We start from the raw sequence: 22,361 nt of genomic DNA on the forward strand, positions 1-22,361 counted from the left end.
ATTTTTTGGAGTTATTTGTGGAATAAACAACATGGATAAAGGGGAACCTGTGAATGTGCTGTAATTAGATTAATAAGGTGCTACATTAAAGGTTACTCACAAAATAAGAGCTCATGGTGTATGGGGTAACACAGCGTGGATAGAAGATTAGTTACTAACAGGAAACAGTAGGCATAAATAGGTCATTTTCGGGTTGGCGAGATGTGATGAGCAGAGTGCCACAGGGATCGGTGCTTGGGCCTCAACTATTTACATTTCATATCAATGACTTGGATGAAGGGACTGAATGTATGGCTGCTAAATTTGCTGATGACACAAAGATAGGTAGGAAAATAAGTTGTGAAGAGGACATGAGTTTGCAAAGTGTCCCAAATAGGTTATGTGTGGGCAAATATTTGACAGCTGGAGTGGAATGTGGGAAAATGTGAACTTGCCCACCTTGGCAGGAAGAATATTATTTAAATAGAGAGAGATTGCCGAACTCTTGAGGAACCGAGGGATCCTGGTGTCCTGGTACATGAATCGAGAAGTTAGTATTTAGGTACAGCAAGTGATTAGGAAGGCAAATGGAATGTTGTCATTTATTGCAAGGGGAATGGAATACAAAAGTAGGGATGTTTTGCCACAGCTGTACAGCTGGTGAGGCCATATCTAGAGTAGTGTGTACAGTTTTGTCTCCTTATTTAAGAAAGGACATAAATGTGTTTTATATATATATAATGGCAAAATTTTTAGTTTGCCCAACCTGCTGGAACGTGAAATGACGTCGGGATGCTCGCCTGACCTGCTCGAGCGTGAAATGACGTGTGTTGACGTTGGGTGAGCATCCCGATGTCAACGCGCAGTCGTGCGATATTTTGTTCGGCGGGCACACACTGGAGTTGGCAGCGCGCCTGCTGACAATGAAAAGCCCTGTTAAGGCCATTAAATTATCAATTAGGTTAAATTTTTTGCTGCCCATCCAACCTTATGGTTGGTGGGCAGGTGAAAAGGCCAAGTGGCCTTTGAACCTGAAGAGGGTATTCCCTCCAACCCTGCAACTACCACAAAGGCCAGTTGAAGAGGAGAAACTACAATCCCCGATCACACAGCGACCACAGAGACTCGGGCTTCCTTTCACCGGTTTATTCAAGCATATGCAAGGGAGCCGCAATCATTCCTGAAAATGACCCAGCTCCCAGATTGATTACATTTCACTATTTTTGTACTTTTTCTTATCACAATACATTTGAGTACATCCAATCGGTAACAGACACACAGGTATCATGTTAAAACTATCCTATTGAGTACATAAGCATGTGATTTTGCTAACCAATTATTCTAAAGGGTGTATACATAATTATATTATCCAATCAAAATTAAAACACGTACGCAAAGACCTTGATTCTCATAACTCAGGACTGTTTGTGTTCCGTCAAAGCCCTCTCTTTGTATGTCCTCCCATATCTAAGCTAAACCATCTGCCTGTCTCTATTTGAGAGAGGAGTATACCTAATCTAACTTTGTGTCATGTTTATCTCCAGTCCAGCTCTCAAGGCTTCAACGCACCATTGCACCGCTTGACTTGTTCTGCTTGTGACTGGATATTAGCTCATCTCTTGAAACTGTATAAATCACACAAACTCAAGGCCCCTTTGTGTGCAATATACACCTGCTTACCCTCAGCTGTCAATAGGTTTAGCATCAATAGCTGTTTGGAGATTTTAAGTGTTCTTCAGTAAATTCTTAGTGTTCTCTTTTTAGCGTTTTTAATTTTCCCCCAACACACTTTTTAGGAAACCTCATCCACAGGCAGGATGAGGTTTCCTAAAGCAAATAAAAATAAAATCTAAAATTTAAATAATAACATGTCCCTGCTCATGTGGCAGTCACATGAGGGGACATAATGTATTACAATTTTAATTTCTTTATTTACTTTTTATAACTCCGTCTCCCTGAGGCAGACCTGTGCCACAGGGCGATTATGAAGTGCGCACTTCTCTCTCTCTCTCTCTCTCTCACTTTTTTTCTTTCTCTCTCTTTCTTTCTCTCTCTCTCTCTCCCTCTCCTCCTTTCTCCCCCCCCCCCCCCCCCCCCCCCCCGCCAAAAATCACAGGCAGTACTGCTATTCATGTTTCATGCTGGGCGGGCCTTAATTGGCCCACCAGCATGAAATTGCCTTCCTGCCCCAAATGTAACAGCGGCCAGCTTCCTGACCAGCCCCACTGAGCCTGCCCTACAAGAGCAAGGTTCTGCCCATAAGACCCTGGGGGGAGTTTACAGGGTGGATGTTGAAAGGATGTTTCTGCTTGTGGGAGAGACTAGAACTAGGAGACACAGTTTGAAAATAAGGGGCCTCTCATTTAAGGAGATGAGAAGAAACATTTTTCTGAGGGTTGTGAATCTTTGGAACTCTCTTCCCCAGAAAGTAGTGGAGGCAGGGTCAATGAATATTTTTAAGGCAGAGGCAGATAGATTCTTGACTAACAAGGAAGTCAAAGGTTATAGGGGGTAGGCAGAAATGTGGAGTTGAGGCTACAATCAGATCAGCCATGACTTTATTGAATGGCGGAGCAGGCTCGAGGGGCTGAATGGCCTACACCTCTTAATTTGTATGGTCATATTCTCTAGAGTTTAGAAGAATGAGAGGTGATCTCATTGAAAGTGTACAAAATTCTTACAGGGTTCAACAGGGAAGATGTAGGAAGGATGTTTCCCCTGGCTAGGGGTCTAGAACCAGGGGACACAGTCTCAGAATAAGAGGTGGCCATTTAGGACTGAGATGAGGAGGAATTTCTCCATTCAAAAGGTGGTGAATCTTTGGAATTCTTTACTCCAGTGGGCTGTGAAGGCTCAATCATTGAGTATATTCAAGACAGATTGAAAGAATTTTGGATATGTGGGCATAGTGATGATCCTCACCTGTTAATGGAAAGATTTCTAGTTAAAGGAACCTTGGCAGGGATCAGAATGGCTGCATCCTACATCGATTCTTCAGGCTTCAGAAAGCACAAGAATGGAAGTAAGACAGAACAGAATGAAAGAGGATGACCAGTAGCACCTCCACACCTGGGCCTAACATGAGTGGACTGCAAGGAGTGGGAGCATAAGAGTAGATGTTGCTATTGCTCCAGAAAGTGACAATGGAACCCACTTTGTCTTTCATGTGAAGCCTGCTCCCTTCCCCCTGCCTGTTCGCTGATTCTTCCCTAGAGATCTTGCTGCAGGTTGTGAGGGACTGCAGTGAAGTTTTGCTTTCTGTAGATGGAAGAAGCCAAACTCATAGGACAAGTCATGGTTTTATTCACATCCAGTTTCTTTAAATCCCTCAGTGACCCAACCCCTCCCTACCTCTGTAATCTCCTACAAAATATCTGCGCTTCTCTAATTCTTCTTGAGCATCCCAAATTTTAATTGTTCCAGCACTGATGGCTGTATTTTCAGTCGCCTAAGCTCTATGCTCTGGAATTCCCTATCTCAACCTCTCCACCCCTCTACCTTGATTTCCTCCTTTAAGACATTCCATAAAACCTACCCCTTCATCTGCTCTATCAATTCCTTACGTGGCTCGATCTCATTTTGTTTCATAAAGTCTGTGAAGTGCCTTGGGTCATTTCCTTATGTTAAAGACACTATAAATACAAGTTGTCATCGACAGCATCAGGGGCGGTCCCCAGATTCTGTACCACAAGAAGTTCAATGACCTCACAGTGTGGTGGAAAGGTGAGCGGAGTCCTACTTTCAGGTGCCATCTCCAACACTGATTTTCCCAGCATTGTCTTGCACAGCACTCCTTTGACCAATACACTGTGCATCTCCATTCATTCCTATCTCCTCGAGGCACCCCCTCACGTCCACAGCAATGGAGAGTTCCTTCCGGAGGCTGCAAGGCACTCAAGCTCTGCTCAGCTGGACATAGATACTGAAGAGGACTGTTCTGGAACAGGAACAGAAAATGTGGGAGGGAAGTGGCCATGCATTAGGGAAACCTTGTATAAAGTGACCATTCCTCTGCAACTGAGACAGTTCAGGTGCAGCCACATTCAGTAGAAAGAGTGGCCACCTGCATGGGAAATCGATGACTTGGCAGGTAACAGAGTATATGTTTGCTTTGACCAATGGCCTGAACGCGATGGATGGAATTTGCATGCCCGTTGGCGTCGGGTGTCATGCTAGGCATGAGTAGACAATATGGCAGGAAGGCCAAAAAAACGGTTTTACACCATCATGAAACTAGTTTACAATCATCCGCTCAGCCCATCAATGGCGGGCCGCGTTTCCTGCTGCCACACATCGGTAACTTTGTTTTAATACATCTAGATGTCATTATAAGCCCTGCATGCTAGAATCATTCCCCCACGCTGGATCATCCATGCACGTCGGTGTGATTGCACGCTGATGTGTTTCACAGCAGAATTTATAAGGCGTGCACCTGGTGAGCTGCATTCGAGGGGAACATGGAGGTGAGTGCTTAGTAACGTTGCACAGCGGTTGTGAGGGGCGCCTGTTGGACTTCAAGGTTGAGGCATTGCGCATTCAGGCAAGGCCGCAGAAAGTCACTTTTTCCCAGCTGGCTGACAGTGCGGTGCCAGGGCAAGGGCTACACTGCATGTTAATGCACAAGCACGTGCGGACGGTGGGAGGGAAGCGGCAACGCATTAAGGAAACCTTTTATAAAGTGACCATTCTTCCGCAGCTGAGACAATTTAGGCACAGCCACATTGACATGCTTGGAGTCAGGCCTCTAGCTTGTCTGTCCACTCAAGTGACGCAGAGGCCCGAAAGTGCCACTAAATGCTCCTAAAAGTTTCACCCCTCAGGCACAGACTTCAAGCTAATGAGTATTTTAGTGGACTTCAGAAAATTGGATGACTGGGCTTGTTGCACAATCTCCCTGTGAAATCTGGCCATGGAGCAGTCACTGGCGGAGGCACTCTCAGCCCCTTGCAATGTCATCATTCAGGTTTGGACCAATCTCTCCCATGGTTCAAGCTAACATCACAACCTTGCAGTGTGGTTTAGGAGAATGCCTAAGCTGAGGCACAGCTTTCAATCCGGTGGGCAAAGCTGCTGCCAAACAGTCAGACAGAGGTGTGTGGGTTTTCGGGCAACCATGCAGCGCACTAAACTCTGGTAGTGCATCAGGAGCATGGAGCCTGGTGACTTGGCTGTATTCCTCATGGCTTACAGAGAGTGATGGAGAAGAGAGCAACGGAGGTGGATGGCTGGGCAGAAGGAGGAGCAGCACCCTCAGGAAGAAGGGGCGACTGGGGCTCCTGCCTATGCTGCTGAAGAGCCACAGTGTACTGTTGTTCATCGGTGCCTAGCTAGACCCAGGGTCTATAGATGGCACTTGTCATTCCTGCAAATGACCAAGAGCCAGTGTTGCTGAAGACTGGGCATGTCCACTTGCTGCAGGATTTGGTGCCATGGGGACATAAAGGGCATCCAGTGCCTGTGAAAGCTTAATTTTAATGCCAGTGGTTCCTTTTAGGGCTCCACAGGTGACCTTTGTGGGATATCGCAAGCCTCCATGTGCAAATGCATCCAAGAGGTCATGGACGCCATCTTTGCGAAGGCATATAACTTTGTATTTCGCCCGGGATCAGGAAAGCCAGGATGCAAGAGTGCTGGGATTTGCCCAGATCTCAGGTTTTCCACAGGTGCAGGATGCCATCGACTGCTCTCATGTGGTGTACAGACCTCTGTGGCAACAAGTGGCCAACTACATCAACTGCAAGGGCTTCCACTCGCTGAATGTTCAGCTGGTGCGTGACCACCGCAAATGCAGCCTGCAGGTCTGCGCATGGTTCCCAGGGAGTGTCCACGACTCCTATATTCTCAGTAGATTCCAGATCCTTGAGATGTCTTCCAGGGTCTAGAGAGGCTGCAGGGTTGGCTCCTCGAGGGGATAAGGGCTGCCTGCAGAAGATGTGGCTGATGACACCCATCCAGCAGCCTCAGAGTGCAGCAGCCAGAAGGCTGCAACGAGGCTCATGCTGCAACTCGCGCCTTGGTGGAGCAAACCATCGGAATGTTGAAAATGAGGTCCCGGTGCTTGGACCAGTCTGGTGGAGCTCTGCAATATAGAGGGTGTCACGCATTGTTGTCTTGCTGAGGAGGAGATGGAGGAGCTGCACATCTCCTCTGATGAGGTGGATGTCAATGGGGATGAGGGTGAGGAGGTCCTCTCAGGCGAGGATGACGGCGATGAGATCATTGCGCTGGCCAGACAAGGCAGGCACGCTCAGGAGGGCCCTCATAGCTGCTAGATTCGTGGAGGATGATGACGACATGCAGTGAGGAGACACCGTAGATCCTCACTTTGCATCTATGAACATTTGCCTCCTGTCTGGCAGTTTGGCAGCACATATACCCTCTGTGATCAGGCTCCTGTCATGGAGACAGCAGATGCCCATACTCCTACATTCTAGGCGGATGGTGACAACATGCAGTGGGGAAACTCCATAGACCCTCAAATATCTTATGTGAATGTCTGACCCTTCACTTGCGCTCTGTGAACAGGGTCATATCATGGAGATGCAGTAGGGAAACTTTAACTTCTCCTGATCCCATGGCATCCTTTGTGAGTTAACCCTACAGTCCCACATTGTCACCGGATACAGATGCTGAGATGGGGGCCAGCTGCACCTTGAAGGTGCTGGGAGCACACACACAATGATGAAACTCTGTGTCGCCGGTCCAGGACATTCTGGCAGCAATGATAAGCCTATCACCTCAGATTGAAGGCAGACAGACCCCTCCATCGTGCCTTGCAATCCCGCCCTGATGTTCCCGAGCTTGCCTTTGTACCTGCAGCAACTGAGGTATGACCGAATCTAGAGTTTTGTCATCTGATTCAGACTTGGTAGGTTTCTGGTCTCCAGCAGTTCTGAGTGCTGGAAACCTGGGAAGTCCCTGCCTCCGCCTGTTGTTGGTCAGATAGTGCAATGTGCTCACCAGATTGTGACCCTGAGGCTACTCTAAAGCTTGGTCCCACCGAGGTGTGTGCTGTTGCGCTGGTGGAGGGTGTGGGTGAGCGCAGAGATGGGTCTTCAATGAGGGTTTCAGCAGATTCCTCTTCTGAGGTATCTTCAGGGCTTGTGTCGAGGACCTGAGTCGTGGATTCCGCTGGCTGTTTCCCAGATGTGTCTGCGAAAGCAAGAAGAGATAATTAGTGCATGGCAGTGGCCTTCACTCACGGCATGATAAGACCATAAGACATAGGAGCAGATATTAGGCCATTCGGCCCATCGAGTCTGCTCCGCCATTCAATCATGGCTGATAAGTTTCTCAACCCCATTCTCCCGCCTTCTCCCCGTAACCTTTGAGCCCCTTACCAATCAAGAACCTATCTATCTCCGTCTTAAACACACTCAATGACCAGGCCTCCGCAGCCTTCTGTGGCAATGAATTCCATAGATTCACCACTCTCTGGCTAAAGAAGTTTCTCCTCATCTCTGTTCTAAAAGGTCTTCCCTTTACTTTGAGGCTGTGCCCTCGGGTCCTAGTCTCTCCTACTAATGGAAACATCTTCCCCACGTCCACTCTATCCAGGCCTTTCAGTATTCTGTAAGTTTCAATCAGATCCCCCCCTCATCCTTCTAAACTCCATCGAGTATAGACCCAGAGTCCTCAAACGTTCCTCATATGTTAAGCCTTTCATTCCTGGGATCGTTCTCGTGAACCTCCTCTGGACCCTCTCCAGGGCCAGCACATCCTTCCTGAGATATGGGGCCCAAAATTGCTCACAATATTCTAAATGTGGTCTGACCAGAGCCTTATAAAGCCTCAGCAGCACATCCCTGCTTTTATATTCTATCCCTCTCGAAATAAATGCCAACATTGCATTTGCCTTCCTAACTACTGACTCAACCTGCAAGTTAACCTTAAGAGAATCCTGGACTAGGACTCCCAAGTCCCTTTGCACTCCAGATTTCTGAATTCTCTCCCCATTTAGAAAATAGTCCATGCCTCTATTCTTCCTACGAAAGTGCATGACCTCACACTTCTCCACGTTGTATTCCATCTGCCACTTCTTTGCCCATTCTCCTAACCTGTCCAAATCCTTCTCCAGCCTCCCCGCCTCCTCAATACTACCTGTCCCTCCACCTATCTTTGTGTCATCTGCAAACGTAGCCAGGATGCCCTCAGTTCCTTCATCTAGATCATTAATGTATAAAATGAAAAGTTGTGGTCCCAACACTGACCCCTGCGGAACTCCACTAGTCACCGGCCGCCATCCTGAGAAGGACCCCCTTATCCCCACTCTCTGCCTCCTGCCAGACAACCAATCTTCTATCCATGCTAGTACCTTGCCTCTAACACCATGGGCTCTTATCTTACTGAGCAGCCTCCTGTGCGGCACCTTATCAAAGGCCTTGATTGTCTGATGGATGTTGTACTGCTAGACCCTCACTTGGTTGAGCACCGCCTACCTCACCGTCAGCACAGGAAAGGTCCAGATTGTCGCCGGTCAGCTGGATGACTATTTTCAAAGTCCATGAGGACTTCGCTTTCAGGCATTCCCCCACCAGTCTGTGACCTCTCCCTTTGGTTGTATGCCAGCTTGTCCTGCATGAATACAGATGGAGAGTGTAAGCAGGACATCAGCCAGGCCAGATGATGCGTTTGCCTGGCATGTGTGGGTGTTAAGTGGTCCCATGGATGGGATGAGGACAATGACAGTAGGTGCTTGAGGGAGATGTCGGGAAATCTGGGGGCAACATATTTCCTCCCTTTGGCAGCCATGTCTTTGCAGCAGCTTTCTATCCCTTGAAGAGTGCTAGCTCTTTGCAGGAGTGGCCTTTAAATATGGCGCCTAATTTAGTGAAGTCCTGATGTGACGCAGGGCAGGCGAATGAGAGGTCACCTCGCCAGCAACCCTGAATGCTTCCCGGGAATGCATGATGAATGAGGTGGGATTGGGACAATACAGCATGAGGAGCTGCCATTGTGGCCGGCAGGTAAAACACCCTTTTTCCTGTCCGCTACCACACTTAGTGCAAATCTGGGAGAATTCCACCCTTAGTCATCCACTTTAAACAGGTTGATGAGAGCTTCACCTTAGCTGTTCAGGACCACAGTGAAGTGTAACAAAGTGCTCTCCAGGTCCTAGCTAGCATGGAAGTGCAGGTGGACCATGAGAGGGAAGATGGAGAAATGGCACATAGAAGTGCTATCCTGCTAAAGGTGCTTCTCATCCCTTGCCATCTCACCACCACCCCCAGCCCCCATTCAGAGCCCCACATGTTGCTTCCTGTTTCAATGACTGAGGGAGCCCCTGCGCAGATGGAGTTGGGGCAGTCTTAGGCTGGGCCTTGCAGGGTCCAAAGCCCAGAGGACGCCCACCACAGGAATTTTGACAGAGTAGTGAAATGAGCTGCCTGTCTCTAGCTCTGCTGAAACCATAGGTGTAGCACCAAGTAGGCGTAACAGAGTAGAAGAGGAAGGTGCCTTAGTTGCACAAGGGGATTCAATCGGGTGTTTATAATAATTTTGATCTTGTAAATTTAGAATTTCAATGAATCAGGCACTTTATTTGAAGTCTCCATTGTTCAACCATTGTCATTGTTGCCCACTGCATTACAAATGGACATTAGCCTTCAGGTGAATGGTATGACTAGAATGGAAGACGAACAAAGGCTGTGAATGAGGGAGGGAGTTTTGATTGTGGGAGTGATTGGTATAAGGGGGGTGGCAGTGGGATCTGCATTGGCATGTTATATAGCTTCAAATACTCAGTTTCTCTCAAGCATACTAAATGAGCTGACCGTGGGCTTCCCTGGCAGCTAGGTAAGTGGCTGTTGGTGCCCTGGCCACGTCAGCTCCTCCTCTTCCTCTGAGGATGTAGAGCATTCATTGCCTTCCTCCTTCTGCAGCTCCAATCCTCTCTGAAGTGGAATTTTGTGAAAGGTGCAGCAAACCACTATCATCTGGACACTCTTTTTGGTGCATACTGAAGAGCTGTCCCCAGATCTGTCCAGGCACCTGAGTTGCATCTTCAATAATCCCTTTCAATTGACAAATACTCCTGGATAATCTGAGGGTGCCTTAAAATCCACATGTGCCCTCTATGATTCTCTGTACCTGTGGGAATCCAGCCATTGTAGGAAATATGAGAGCCCTATGGCCCTGATTGGCCGCCTCAATATCAAAGTGGACATAGGTGGTGGCTTGAAAAACATGACATCAGTCACCCTGAATGGCCACTGGCAATGCATGCCCACCTAACCCTCTTGGAATGAGGCCTTGTTCCAGGAGGCTGCAGGTGTCAGCAGCAACCTGCCGCGAAAGCCTGAGGCTCTTGTTGCTCAGTCACATCATGAAAGCTGTCTGGATGCATACCCTGTGTTGGGAGTATTGTCTCCTGATCTGTATCTCTGTGTCCATACCCTCTGCCCTATAGAATGGCATGTTGCTGATCAGAAAGCAGTTGCTGATGCTGTTGGTGTCGCAGCTCCTTTTGTTTCTCATCAGATGTTCAAGGTAGAGCTGCATAAGATGCTTCTGTGCAGTAGTGAAGGTGGGCAGCAGGGAAATGCAGATCAAAATTGACAAAGTCCAAAATAGGTGGAAAAAGTTGGAAATCACTTTTTTTAAAGCAGTGAAAGCATACTCCCAAAACAAGTCCTGTTAATACAAACTTTCCACTTAGACAAGGAAGCAGCAGTGTCATTCTATATCCTTCCAGCCTATCAATTTCTTCCTCCATCTAAATTCTTCCCCTTGATGATATAATTCGCAAACATGGGGTCAGCTTCACCTCTCCACCATTCGACCATCCACTATGTTGTCAGACTGCTTGTCCAATATCCGTTTTGGATGAGCCATAATTTTATTAAGTTAAGCATTAGAAAGACTAAGTCCATTTGTCTCACACTGAACCAGACTGTATGCAGTCTTGGCATCCTTTTTTTTGCAAAAATATACTTTATTCATAAAATATCTTCAACCACATTCCAAACCATTTCAAAAACACCATTACAAGGGTACAATCCGGTTCAACTTTTACAAAATGTATCACCAGGTGCATCAGCACAAACAATATTACAATCATTTACAGCCTTTACAGCAGTCTTGGCATCCTATTTGACCTTGAGCTGATTTTCTGATCTCAAATACACTCCATAAAGATGCCTAATTTCACCTCCATAACATCAATATCCTCCACCATTGTCTCAACACATTCATGTCATTGTCACCTCCAGACCCAGCTATTCCAACACTTTTCTATCCGACCTCCCATTATTCACCCCCTATAAACTTCAGCTCATGGAAACTTCTATCGCTTGTGTCATGTCTCACTCAACTACATCCACCACTTGCATGTATTTAGCATAGTAAAATGCCCCAAGGCACTTCACATTGTTACTCCTGTCCTTGCTGACAAGCATAGGCTTCCAATTGCTCCCAGTGCCCCGAATTGGAAAATTCTAATCCTCTGATTTTAAATCTCACGATCTTGCTTTTCTCTATCTCTGTAACCACCTCCATCCTATTAAACCCTTTCTTTTGCATCTCCCCCATCCCAAACACTCTGACTTCGGCCGTTTGTGCACACCCTTTGCTTTGCATCATCATTGATGGCAGTGGCTTCAGCCATCTACACCATACTTTTTGGAATTCCCCCTCTAAATCCTCTCCCTTTCCACCTCCCCCTCCACCTTTAAAGCTCTCCTTCAAACTATTTGACCAAGTTCTTGGTCATCTCTCCTAATGACCTGCCTTTTGGGATCAGCTTCAAGCAAATGTGGGAGCCATTCATTTCACTTGCACTTGCCCTCAGACCTTCTATGGGCTATTGCACTGGAATTTGCAGTGATTAGATATCCAGTTCAGCACAAGGAATCTGTGTAAAGGGCAAGCAACTGTGTCTATGTATCTCTTTAACTAATCAGATTTCTTCATAGGGCATGTAGAGTTTGAATCAGGAAGTGTAAATTAGAACAGTTAATTCAATGCCAGTTCATGTACAGAAAGCAAAATAAAGAGGGGGAAGATTAAAATGGGAATAAGGGAGAGTTAAGTAACAGAAAAAACTTTTAATAATTTTTAAATTTCAACAGTAATTATAATCAGAAGGATTAAGTTTCCATACTTGTAAAAATTAATTTTCAGCACCTGGAGATGCTGTTTGGCAGTATGAATTATCATGCTATTAAGAAAATTACTTGGCCTGGAATGAGCAAGTCCTAAACTTTTCTGATCATCTATCATGTTGGTGCCACAGCTCCCGTGTGTTTCAGTGCCAACTCGAATGGCAACTGCCTGATTATTGTGTTTAACCTTACATGTGGTTGCCAGAAGTTGATGCCTGATTTTACTTTTTGTTAACGCTCTCATTATTTCTCCCACAAAATCCGGGCCATTATTTCCTCCTTTGTCTCTGTGTCCCTTTTCGTCAGGTTACGCCACTATATAAAGCGCCTTGTGTCGGGCAGAGTTGGTGTTTTATTGTTGCCCGTGATCAAAGTGTTTTTATGTGTAAGGTTTCTTACCCTCAGAGTGGTTTGTCCCAATTTAAATGGTTTCCAGCAGCAAGCTTTTTGTGAATTTAAAAAATAAAGAAGATTATCTATTAGAACACATTGCCGCAGAGGTTTAAACACAATGCCTTACACACAACACACAAAGATTAAATGCAGATAAAGAAAAAAAATACAATTGCAGTCTGGAATTATTTTGGTCTCTTTCGGAGCAGGCCTGTTATTTCTTAGATGAATTGATGCTTTAGCATGAATGGAGGTCTTGTAAAAGCAGAGGCTTCTTGTAGTTGAATTGCCATGAGATTGGCTCTCAGGTGAACTTGAAGTTGGAACAGCTTAGGGGAAAGTCTCCCATTTCAAACTATAGATATGTATTACTGTGTCTGCATAGTTGTCTTGCAGCTGGTTCAATGCCTTGAGTAGTGTTTCTAATGATATCTGTTTTTGAACAGCTTCTGCTATTGTATTTTTAAAAGCAGGCAGCAAACATGGCTGCCTTTCCCATGTGACCTGTGACAAGTCCAAAGTCCTTTTCTAAATATGGTGGTATGTTAGACTGGTAAACATCCTGTATTGTGGCTTTTCACACCGAGAGTTTCAGACAGTCAATATGCTGGGGTGAGGAGCCATCACAATACAATGAAAAGTGGACGAGATCCGTTTCATATTCATCTAGCACCAATCAAGTTTCAACGTCTCTTTTGTCCATGGTCCTTTCTGTTGATGGTGCATTCTTAACAAAGGGATGTGTGAAATTCACAGGTGGTTGTGATTGTCCACATGTAATTAGGTTTTTGCATGAGTTCCAAGATTACCTGGAGCTGTATACAGCCAGGTCACATGATATGCTCCAGTCATCTTAAACAAATTTTGGTGTCCACTTTTTTTTAAAAAATGCTTTAAAGTTTTTAATATCTTAATGCCTGTACTGGGCATAACAGCCTTGGGACGTTTATCTATATTAATGGAGTAATATAAATGCACGTTATTGTTATAACAGAGAATCTTTAATTGTTTTTTCTTGAGCTACAGAATCTCTTAAAATGTGCTACCTTGGTCACAAATAAAATAGAATATAAATTGGGAGGGTGGGTTCAATATTTCCTTCCAATACATTGATGGATTATAAAACAATGGAACTATATATATGCAGATGATGAATGTAATAGCACAATGAATGGATAGTAAATAGAATCTAATAACTATTTTCTTTTCAAAAAAACTATTCATGAGCAACTCCTTGGGGAAATCAGCTAGTATTTGAATAAATATGTTTATGGCACTCTTGAACTTGGTTGAATTAATCATTTATTATACATAGAAAACATTCCTGTCTATGCAGCTCTCACTTTTGTCAACATATGAGTTTATTAGCTTGGTATCAGGAGATTCACAGGGATATTTGGCTTTTTCAGAAAAAGTGATGCATAAATCTAATAGACTAAGCATAATTTTCTTTACTTGTGAGTAGTTAGATGTAAAACACACTTAAGTACATAATTTGTTTTCTCCTTTTCCACTCTCTCACTTCAAAAACAAATGTTCTTCTTATTTATTTCAGCTTTATCTAACTTGGCCTCATGTATTACAATTAAAGTGATTAGTAAAGAACAGTTTCTAATGCAGTTTATTTAATACTTAACACTGCAATCTGTGTCTTGTAGATTTAGGACCCCCACAATAAGACGAACGGTTTTAGATAGCACACCAAGGACACCTACACCTTTTAAGAATGCACTTGCTGCCCAAGAAAAGAAATATGGGCCTCTAAGAACGGTGGTAAGTGCAGTATTGTAGATCAATGTATGTCGGCTTAGTTCTGTCAAGCATGTTTTTGTCTGTCTTGAGGCCATTCGCTTCTTTTGCTGTTCCATTCTGCTATCCATTGTTAACTTACTTTATGAAGTATCCTTATGTATTGGGTATTGATATCCATTGGACTGTCCAATGACACTACCCTCCAATGGAAGACAATACATATCTTATCAACCCAGCAACCATGTCACGGTATGGTTGGTGAAAATACTTTCTACAAAATAAATTTGGAAATTAATTGTATGCAGACTGTATAGTATAAATTAAAGGCTGCATTTGCTGCCATCACTGTGCATGCGCAATTGTGTGCTGATCGTAGACCCAGGTTAGTGGCTCCCATCTTTATAGGGGGCAATGTGCAGCAAGGCTCATTTGTGGTCATCACTGTCCCTGGCAGCAGGAGGAGAGAATGCTGTGAATTTCTATCCTGGACTGACAGCAATGGATTTTACAGGAGGTTAGAAGGCAAGGATTTGCGGACTGGAAAGTAAAATCTTTTCCTTGTGGGATATTTTACTGTAGTCTGTCTTACTATCCCAGTAACGTAAATGGATTGTAGGTTGCCGTGAGTGTTAGATTATATTGCCTCCCCTCATTTCTCCCCACTTCTGCCGCTCCTGAGTTCCAGGCTGCAGGCACCAGCAGTGACATCATTGGATTTCTGCGCATGCACAGATCAGTGCACATATGCAGATGGGTATCAGTGGCCATATTACATTGGCAGGAGAGACGGTGCAAGTTAAAATACGAAAAGGTGGTTCACAGAAAACTACCTCAGTATAATGTTGGCTGTTTGTTTTCATCTGTTTGGTACTTTTGATTCACTTATCTGCTTTTGCATACATTATCAACAATGACATCTTGTATTATATAGTGCTTCTAACATAAGATGTCCCAAGGCACTTTACAGGAACACTATAAAGCCCAAGCCGCATAAAGAGGGGAATATTAGGCCAGAAGGACAAAAATTTAGCCAAAGAGGTAGGTTTTAAAGAGTGTCTTAAAGGAGGAAAGAGAGGTGGAAATGTTTAGGGAGAGAATTCAAAAGCTGAGGGCCTAGACAACTGAAGGCACGGCCACCAATGGTGGAACAACTAAAACTGAGGATTCTCAAGATGTCAGGATTAGTTGAATGTTGGTATTTTGGGGGGCTGTGGGTGTCAGAGGAGATTAAAGTAGAAAGAGGTACGGCCATGAAGGAATTTGAAAACAGGATGAGAATTTTGAAATGGAGCAGGGATGAGAAATTTCCACGATTTGGCAGGATTCCAATTTTTAGATAATGGAATTCCACCCTTTTATTTTATTTTCTGAACTCCGCCTCCTCTTGGCCACTGCCACCTCCAATGGAGCCAAAGCCAGAAGGAGAAAGCCTCAAAGGCCTGAAAAACCTCTGCAAATAACTAGGCTGAGAGCAGGCTTGTGGGCTGGCATACTCTGCTGCTGGATGCTTGAAGCCATGGGGTTCGGAGGGCTGGTGGGAATGGGAGCGGAAGAGCAGTGGAGCCTGAGTCTCATTGGGGTTCAACTGGGGGGAGGGGAGCACTGGATCTTCAGCAAACTGGGAGTGGGCAGTTCAGAAGGGGGGGCTACTTAGTGAGAATGTGGGGCAGGAGGGCTTTGGAAAGAGGGGCTGCTGAATGATTGGGGGAAGAGGGGGTTTTGGGAGAGGAGCTCCTGAGTTCGTATATGGTGGGAAGGGGTTTTGGGAAGAGGGGCTGCTAAGTGATTGGGGAGAAGGGGGTTGTGAAAAGGGCTGCTGTGAGTTGGGGAAAGGGGTTGGAGAAGAGGGGCTGCTGAGAGTATATCGGGAAGGGGGTTTGGGAGAGGGGCTGCTGAGTGAGTAGGGTGTTGGGAGAGGGGCTCCTGAGTGAATGGGGTGGCCGTCGGTTAGAGAAAGGCTCTGCTGAGTGAGTGTTTGGGAGAGGAGGGTTGGGAAGAGGGACTTGTGTGTTGTGGCGTGAGTGGGGCTGATAACAATGTGCATGTGGGTGGGGGAAAGGGGCTTCACTGAGTCTCCTGTCACCAGGGAATTGTGGAAAGCTTGATTGAAAGGATTGAATTGATGAGGATATAAAATAACATTTTTACAAGTATCTTAAGATTTTTATATTTATATGATTTATCATATGTTAAGCTATAATATGCGATCTTTAATTATATTCTAAATGTTGCAATGCAGCTTTATTGCTGTTTTGTGTTTGCTGGCACCTGGGGGGTCATGTTAATTTTCAAGCGTTTTTTTATATAGTCTTTCATGGGATGTGGGCCTTGCTGGCTCGGCTAGCATTTGTTGACTATCCCTAATTGGCCTTGAGAGGGTGGTAGTGAGGTAAAATAGGGTCACATTAGAAAATAGTTAGTGGACCTCTGCTGTTGTCCTTTGCCTCCCATTACGTGTACATAATCCAGCATGGTCATGTCTGTTTTTCATTTGGATTTCACCCTGTATTACATGCATCGATTGACATAGGATCAAGTAGATTAGAGAATTAAATGAATGGCTCAAAGAGTGGTGTGGGAAGAAGGGATTTTGATTCATGAGGCACTGACATCAGTACTTTGAAGAGTGAGCTATTCCATTGGGGTGGGCACCATTTAAACTGGGCTGGGACCAGTGCTCTGACCAGTCATATAATTAGGGCTGTGGACAGGGCTTTAAACTAACAGTGTTTGGGGATGGGGGGTAAGGGTTCAGGTGAAGGGAGATTTGGAAATCCAAAGAGAAACGTTGCAACACCAGAACAGTGTAGTGATGTCGGTAAAGACAAGCAGAGTGGGACAGGAAGGGACAGTGAGTTTAACATAAATTGTGTATCAGTGAATAAGGTTATTGCAGGGAATAGAAGTAAAAAATTGAAATTTAAGTTTCTTTATCTGAATGCACAAAGCATCTGCAAGAAAATAGGTGAACTGATGGCATGAGTCAAGGTAAATGTCTTAGATTTAATTGCCATTGCAGAGAAATAGTTGTAAGGTGACCAGGGTTGGGAAATAAGTATTCCAGGGTACACAATGTTTCAGAAAGACAGACAGATTGGCAAAGGACAAGGGGGAGCCCTGATGGTAAAGAATAACATAAGGAAATTAGTGAGAAAGGATCTGGCCTCAGAAGATCATGAAATAGAATCAGTGTGGGTGGAAATTAGGAATAGCAAGAGTCAGAAAACGCTGGAGGAGTTATACTGTTGGACAGACGTTAAACAATAATTATTGGAGCTTGTAATAAAGGCAATGAAATAATTGTGGGGGTTTTAATCTTCTTATAGACTAGGACAAACAAATTGGCAAAAGTGGTCTAAAGGATGATTTTGTAGAGTTTTTTTCATGACCATTTCTTGGAGCAATAGGTTGTGGAACCAACTAGGAATAAAGCTATTTTAGATATAGTATTGTGTAATGAGGCAGGGTTAGTTAGTGAAAGGCCCACTTGATCACAATACCATTGAATTCCATGTTAAGTTTGGAAGTGACATACTCCAATCACAAACAAGAATCTTTAAACTTAAACAAAGGCAATTGCACAGATATGAGGCTAAGGTTGTTTGGGTAAATAGGACTAAAAGGTATGGCAGTAAATGAACAGTGGAAAACATTTAAAGAAACGATTCAAAATGTTCAGCAAAAATACATTTCATTGAAAAACCAAAATTTAGCAAGAAAGAACCTTCTGTTCTTTCACTCAGGAAGTTAAGCATAGTATAAGATTAAAAACAGAGGCTTACAATGTTGCAAAGAACAGCAGCAAGTCTGAGGACTGGGAGCATTTTGGAAACTAGCAAAGGGAAAAAAATAGAATATGAGAGTAAACTAGCCAGAAATATAAAAACAGATTGTAAGAGTTTTTGTAAGTATATAGAAAGGAAGTGAGTAGCTAAAGTAAACACTGATCCTTACAAGCAGAAACAGGAGAAATTATCATGGGGAATGAGGAAATGGCAGAGGCATTGAACAAATATTTTGTCTGTCTTCACGGTAGAAGACAGAAGTTGCATACCTGAAATAGAGGGTAACCTAGGGGCTAAAAAGAGTGAGGTAAATAATATCAGCAGAAAAAAAATATTGGAGAAACTTAAGGGATTAAAATCTGATAAATTCCTGGGACCTGATGGCCTGTACCCTAGGGTTCTAAAAGAGATAGCTACAGAGATATGCTAGCTATGATTTTCCAAGATTCCCTAGATTTGGGAACAGTCCCATCAGATTGGATGTAGGCAAATATAACATTGCTTTTCAGGAAAGGAGGGACAGAGAAAATGGGGGGAAAAAAACTATAAGCCAGTTACCCAAACACCACTTGTTGGGAAAATGCTGGAATTTATTATTAAGGAAGTCTTACTATAATTTTCTAAAAGCATCATTATAATTAGAAAAGGCCAACATGGTTTTACAAAAGCGAAATCCTGTTTGATGAATTTATTTTGAGGATGTAACAAGTGGGGTAGATAAAAGGGAGCTAGTAGATCCAAAAGGGATTCAATAAGGTGCCACACATAAGGTTAATAGGCAAGATAAGGGTTCATGAAGTTGGAGGTAATATATTAGCATGTATAGAGGATTGGTTAACGGACAGGAAGCAGAGAATGGGCATAAACTGGGCATTTTCAAGTTGGCAGGCTATTAGTGGAGTGCCACAAGAATCAAATGTTGGGGCCTTAGCTATTTATAATCTGTATTCATGACTTGGCTGAAGAGACAGAGTAATGTATCTAAGTTTGTTGATGATACAAAATTAGGTGGAAAGATAAGCTGTGGAGAGAACACCAAGGCTGCAAAGAGATATAGGCAAGCTAAGTGAGTGGGCAACAAGATGGCAGATGGAGAATAATGTGGGGAAATGTGAACTAATTCACATTGATCGTAAAAATAGAAAAGCAGAATATTTTTAAAAAGGTGTGAAACTTCTAAATGTTGAGGTGCAAAGAGACTTGGGTGTGCTCATACAAGGAATGCAAAAAGTTAGCATACAGATACAGTAAGCAATTAGGAAGGCAAATGGAATGTTGGCTTTCATTGTTAGGGAATTGGAGCACAGAACTAAAGACGCCTTGCTACAATTGTACAGGACCTTGGCGAGACCACACCTGGAATACTATATGCAGTTTTGGTCTCCATATTTAAGGAGGATATACTTTCATTGGACGTGGTACAGCAAATGATCAGGGTTGAGAGGATTGTCCTATGATGAAATGCTGAGTAAGGCCTATATTCCCTATAGCATAGAAGAATGAGGGATGATCTCATTGAAACCTTCAAAATTCTGAAGGGGGTTGATGCTGAGAGATTATTTCTGTTGGTTGGGGAAATTAAAACATGGGGCACAGTCTCAGGATAACGGACCAATCATTTAGGACTAAGATGAGGATAAATTACATCACTCAAAGGGTTGTGAACCTTTGGAATTTTCCAATCTTTTTGTCTGCCACCCTCATCCCTGAGTCAAGATGTTGTTTAACCAGAAGCCAATTGTAGGTCAGTAAATAAGCACATGGGTGATAAATAAATGGGACTTGGTGCAGGTATGGATACAGTCACCAGAGTTTTTGATGATTCCTGGTTACGGATAGTGGGACTTGGGAGGCTGGCCAGAATTGTGTTGGAGTAGCCAAATTTAGAGGTAACAAAGGCATGGGATGAGGGTTTCAGCAGCAGATGAGTAAAGGCAGAGGTGGGTTAGGCAATGTCACAGAGGTAGACATAGGTGGTCTATGTCGGAAGCTCATCTCGAGGCCAAATGACACCAAGGTTGTGAACAGCTTGGTTCAGCCTCAAAACAGTTGTCTGGGAGAGGGATGGAGAGCTAGATAATGGAGTTTGTGGCCGGGGCTGAAGTTAATTAATATTTTAACTATTTGCCTGTCAATTTCTTTAGTTTGGCTCCTTTCTAAATTATCTTTCGAACATCAATTCTATGGAGTCATGGATGTTTTAAAAATATTTTGCCTTTTGTGGACTTGCATTGTTAAAGTTATTAAAACTTGAGAAATTAATTCTTGATCCTATTCTACAAATTATCCTTTGTAAAGGAACCAATGACTTTTAACACAAAAGGAGGTTTAAATTTATTTTAAACAATAATCGTTCCAAGCAGTTTGAACGGTTTAAACACCTGCTATCATTTTACATGAAGAAATTGTAATCACTCCTTTGTCTACCCAGCCTCAGTCACTTGCACACTTAGAAGAGGATATTCGAGAGGTCTTGAAGAAGGAAACTGGTACTGACATATTACTTGGAGAAGGAATGGATCCCATCTTCAAAATTAGTGAGCAAGAGGTGCTAATATAGTTTTTCTTGGTGGTTCTTGCAGCCTGAATAGTTTATGATTATGGTTATTCTGACTGATTTGTAAATTCCTGGTATTCATCTTTACTTCTATTCTTTTCCTCACTCCTAACAAATCACAGCACACTGCTCCTTTCAAGAAAGTACGAAAATCTCTTGTTTTAGACACATGGATCAAGGATGACATTGGTACTCAAAAGTTCACACAGACCTCTGTTTCAGATGTACAGGTGAGTTTACTAATGTTTATTGGAAACTTTGCAAAGTAGTAATTTTTAGAAGCAAATTAATTATGTATTGGAGTTTTTTAAAGAGAGAATTAGTATGAAAACTTATTGCAATTAGCTACTAAAACTTATTAGTTACAAAGTTTAACTTCATATTCAGTGTCATTGCTTCACATGTTATGGAGCATGCACATGGTTTCTAAAGTAGCTTCCTTAAGATATCTGCTTAACAACTTCCCTTACCATATAAACAGTTTTATTTAAATCAACTGTCTATACTACGTGTTACAGTGGGAAAGACCTGTGAACTAATAAGATTGCATGTTTACAATTTTCCTGCTATTATTTCAGCACTCAAATTTAATCTTATAAAATTTTCTCTTTCTAAACACCTCTTTCTTGGTTTTATGCTTAAGTTTTCCCCATAGTTTTTTCTTCTTTGACAAAGCAGATGATTTTTACCTTGGATCTTTGCTGTTTTAATTCTTAATTTGAGTTCCAAAGAGATAAGCAAAACAGGATCTTTGACTATTAATTCCCTTACTTTCCTAAACCCCCAAATCATCTTGTAGGGAACAAATCATTCTTCACTCAGCCTGAGAACAAAAAATAAAGTTCTCAGTACCAAAAACAATCAGTCTGTGTAACCGCTATGCCTTAGACAATACAAATATGTGCATCACTAACAGACTGCACCATGGACTGTTGAGCCCTGAGAATTGTTCGAAACCTTTGCAGTGCCATATAGCAATTACTGCACTAAAAACAGGCATGTTGCCTCATTTATAGTGTCACCTTGGCTTGATAATATTTTATCAGTCAGAAGGTTGTGGATTCAAATCCCATTTCATGAACTGAACTGACACTTTATTGCAGTTCTGAGGGAATGCTGTTTGGTCAGAGGTACTATCTTTCAGTTTAGATGTTAAACTGAAGACCATTCTGCCTGTTCTTAAGACATAAAAGACGGTCCCATTATTTGAAAAAGCAGCAAGTTTTCCTAGTAACTTGGCAAATATTTATTCCTTAACTAACGCCATCAGAAACAGGTTAAGTGGTCATTCATCTTATGCATTATTAAGGGACCTTGCAGTGTGCAAAATAGAAGATTATGTTGGATTTCATGCAGAAAAGCTAGCTTAAGTTTTGTATTCATATTTAACAACATTTGAGGGGGTTCTCTGTGAAATTTAAAAAAAACAACTTTCTGATACTTTACCCTCCTGCGCCTGATTTAACTGTAATTTTTATTCACATTGATTTCAATATGTGTTTTAGAATTAGCAGAGCTATCCAATGAAATATTTATGATCAAGGTTTCAGCCTCTGGGGATTATAAGGAAAATATTTTTAGCTATCTGTTGAAAGAATTGGTGATACTGTAGCATTTTTTAACAACTTGGAACTGGAAGTTGAATTCTATCCTTTGAAATAAAGCCATTTATTCACATCTAGTATTGTGGCAGCATTTGATTCAATTTCGATAATGAATTGCTTTTTTATTTCAACCTCCACATACAAATAGAACTGTCAATAACTCTCTTTCCTTTTTAAAGGTTCATCTGAT

The 22,361-nt window shown here is 43.1% G+C and overlaps 1 protein-coding gene across 5 annotated transcripts in view; it reads left to right on the forward strand.

The window, feature by feature from the left end:
* Positions 1 to 22,361, forward strand: part of mybl1 (v-myb avian myeloblastosis viral oncogene homolog-like 1) — a 153,238-nt gene that overhangs the window by 100,719 nt on the left and 30,158 nt on the right. For all 5 annotated transcript variants that reach the window (XM_078540399.1, XM_078540403.1, XM_078540398.1 and 2 more), the window contains 3 exons: positions 14,132 to 14,246; positions 20,442 to 20,558; positions 20,690 to 20,797. In XM_078540399.1, the coding sequence (XP_078396525.1) occupies positions 14,132 to 14,246; positions 20,442 to 20,558; positions 20,690 to 20,797 (340 nt within the window). The remainder of the gene's footprint in view (positions 1 to 14,131; positions 14,247 to 20,441; positions 20,559 to 20,689; positions 20,798 to 22,361) is intronic.

Source organism: Cetorhinus maximus, chromosome 4 (assembly GCF_964194155.1).
Source record: "Cetorhinus maximus chromosome 4, sCetMax3.hap1.1, whole genome shotgun sequence".
NCBI lineage: Eukaryota > Metazoa > Chordata > Chondrichthyes > Lamniformes > Cetorhinidae > Cetorhinus > Cetorhinus maximus.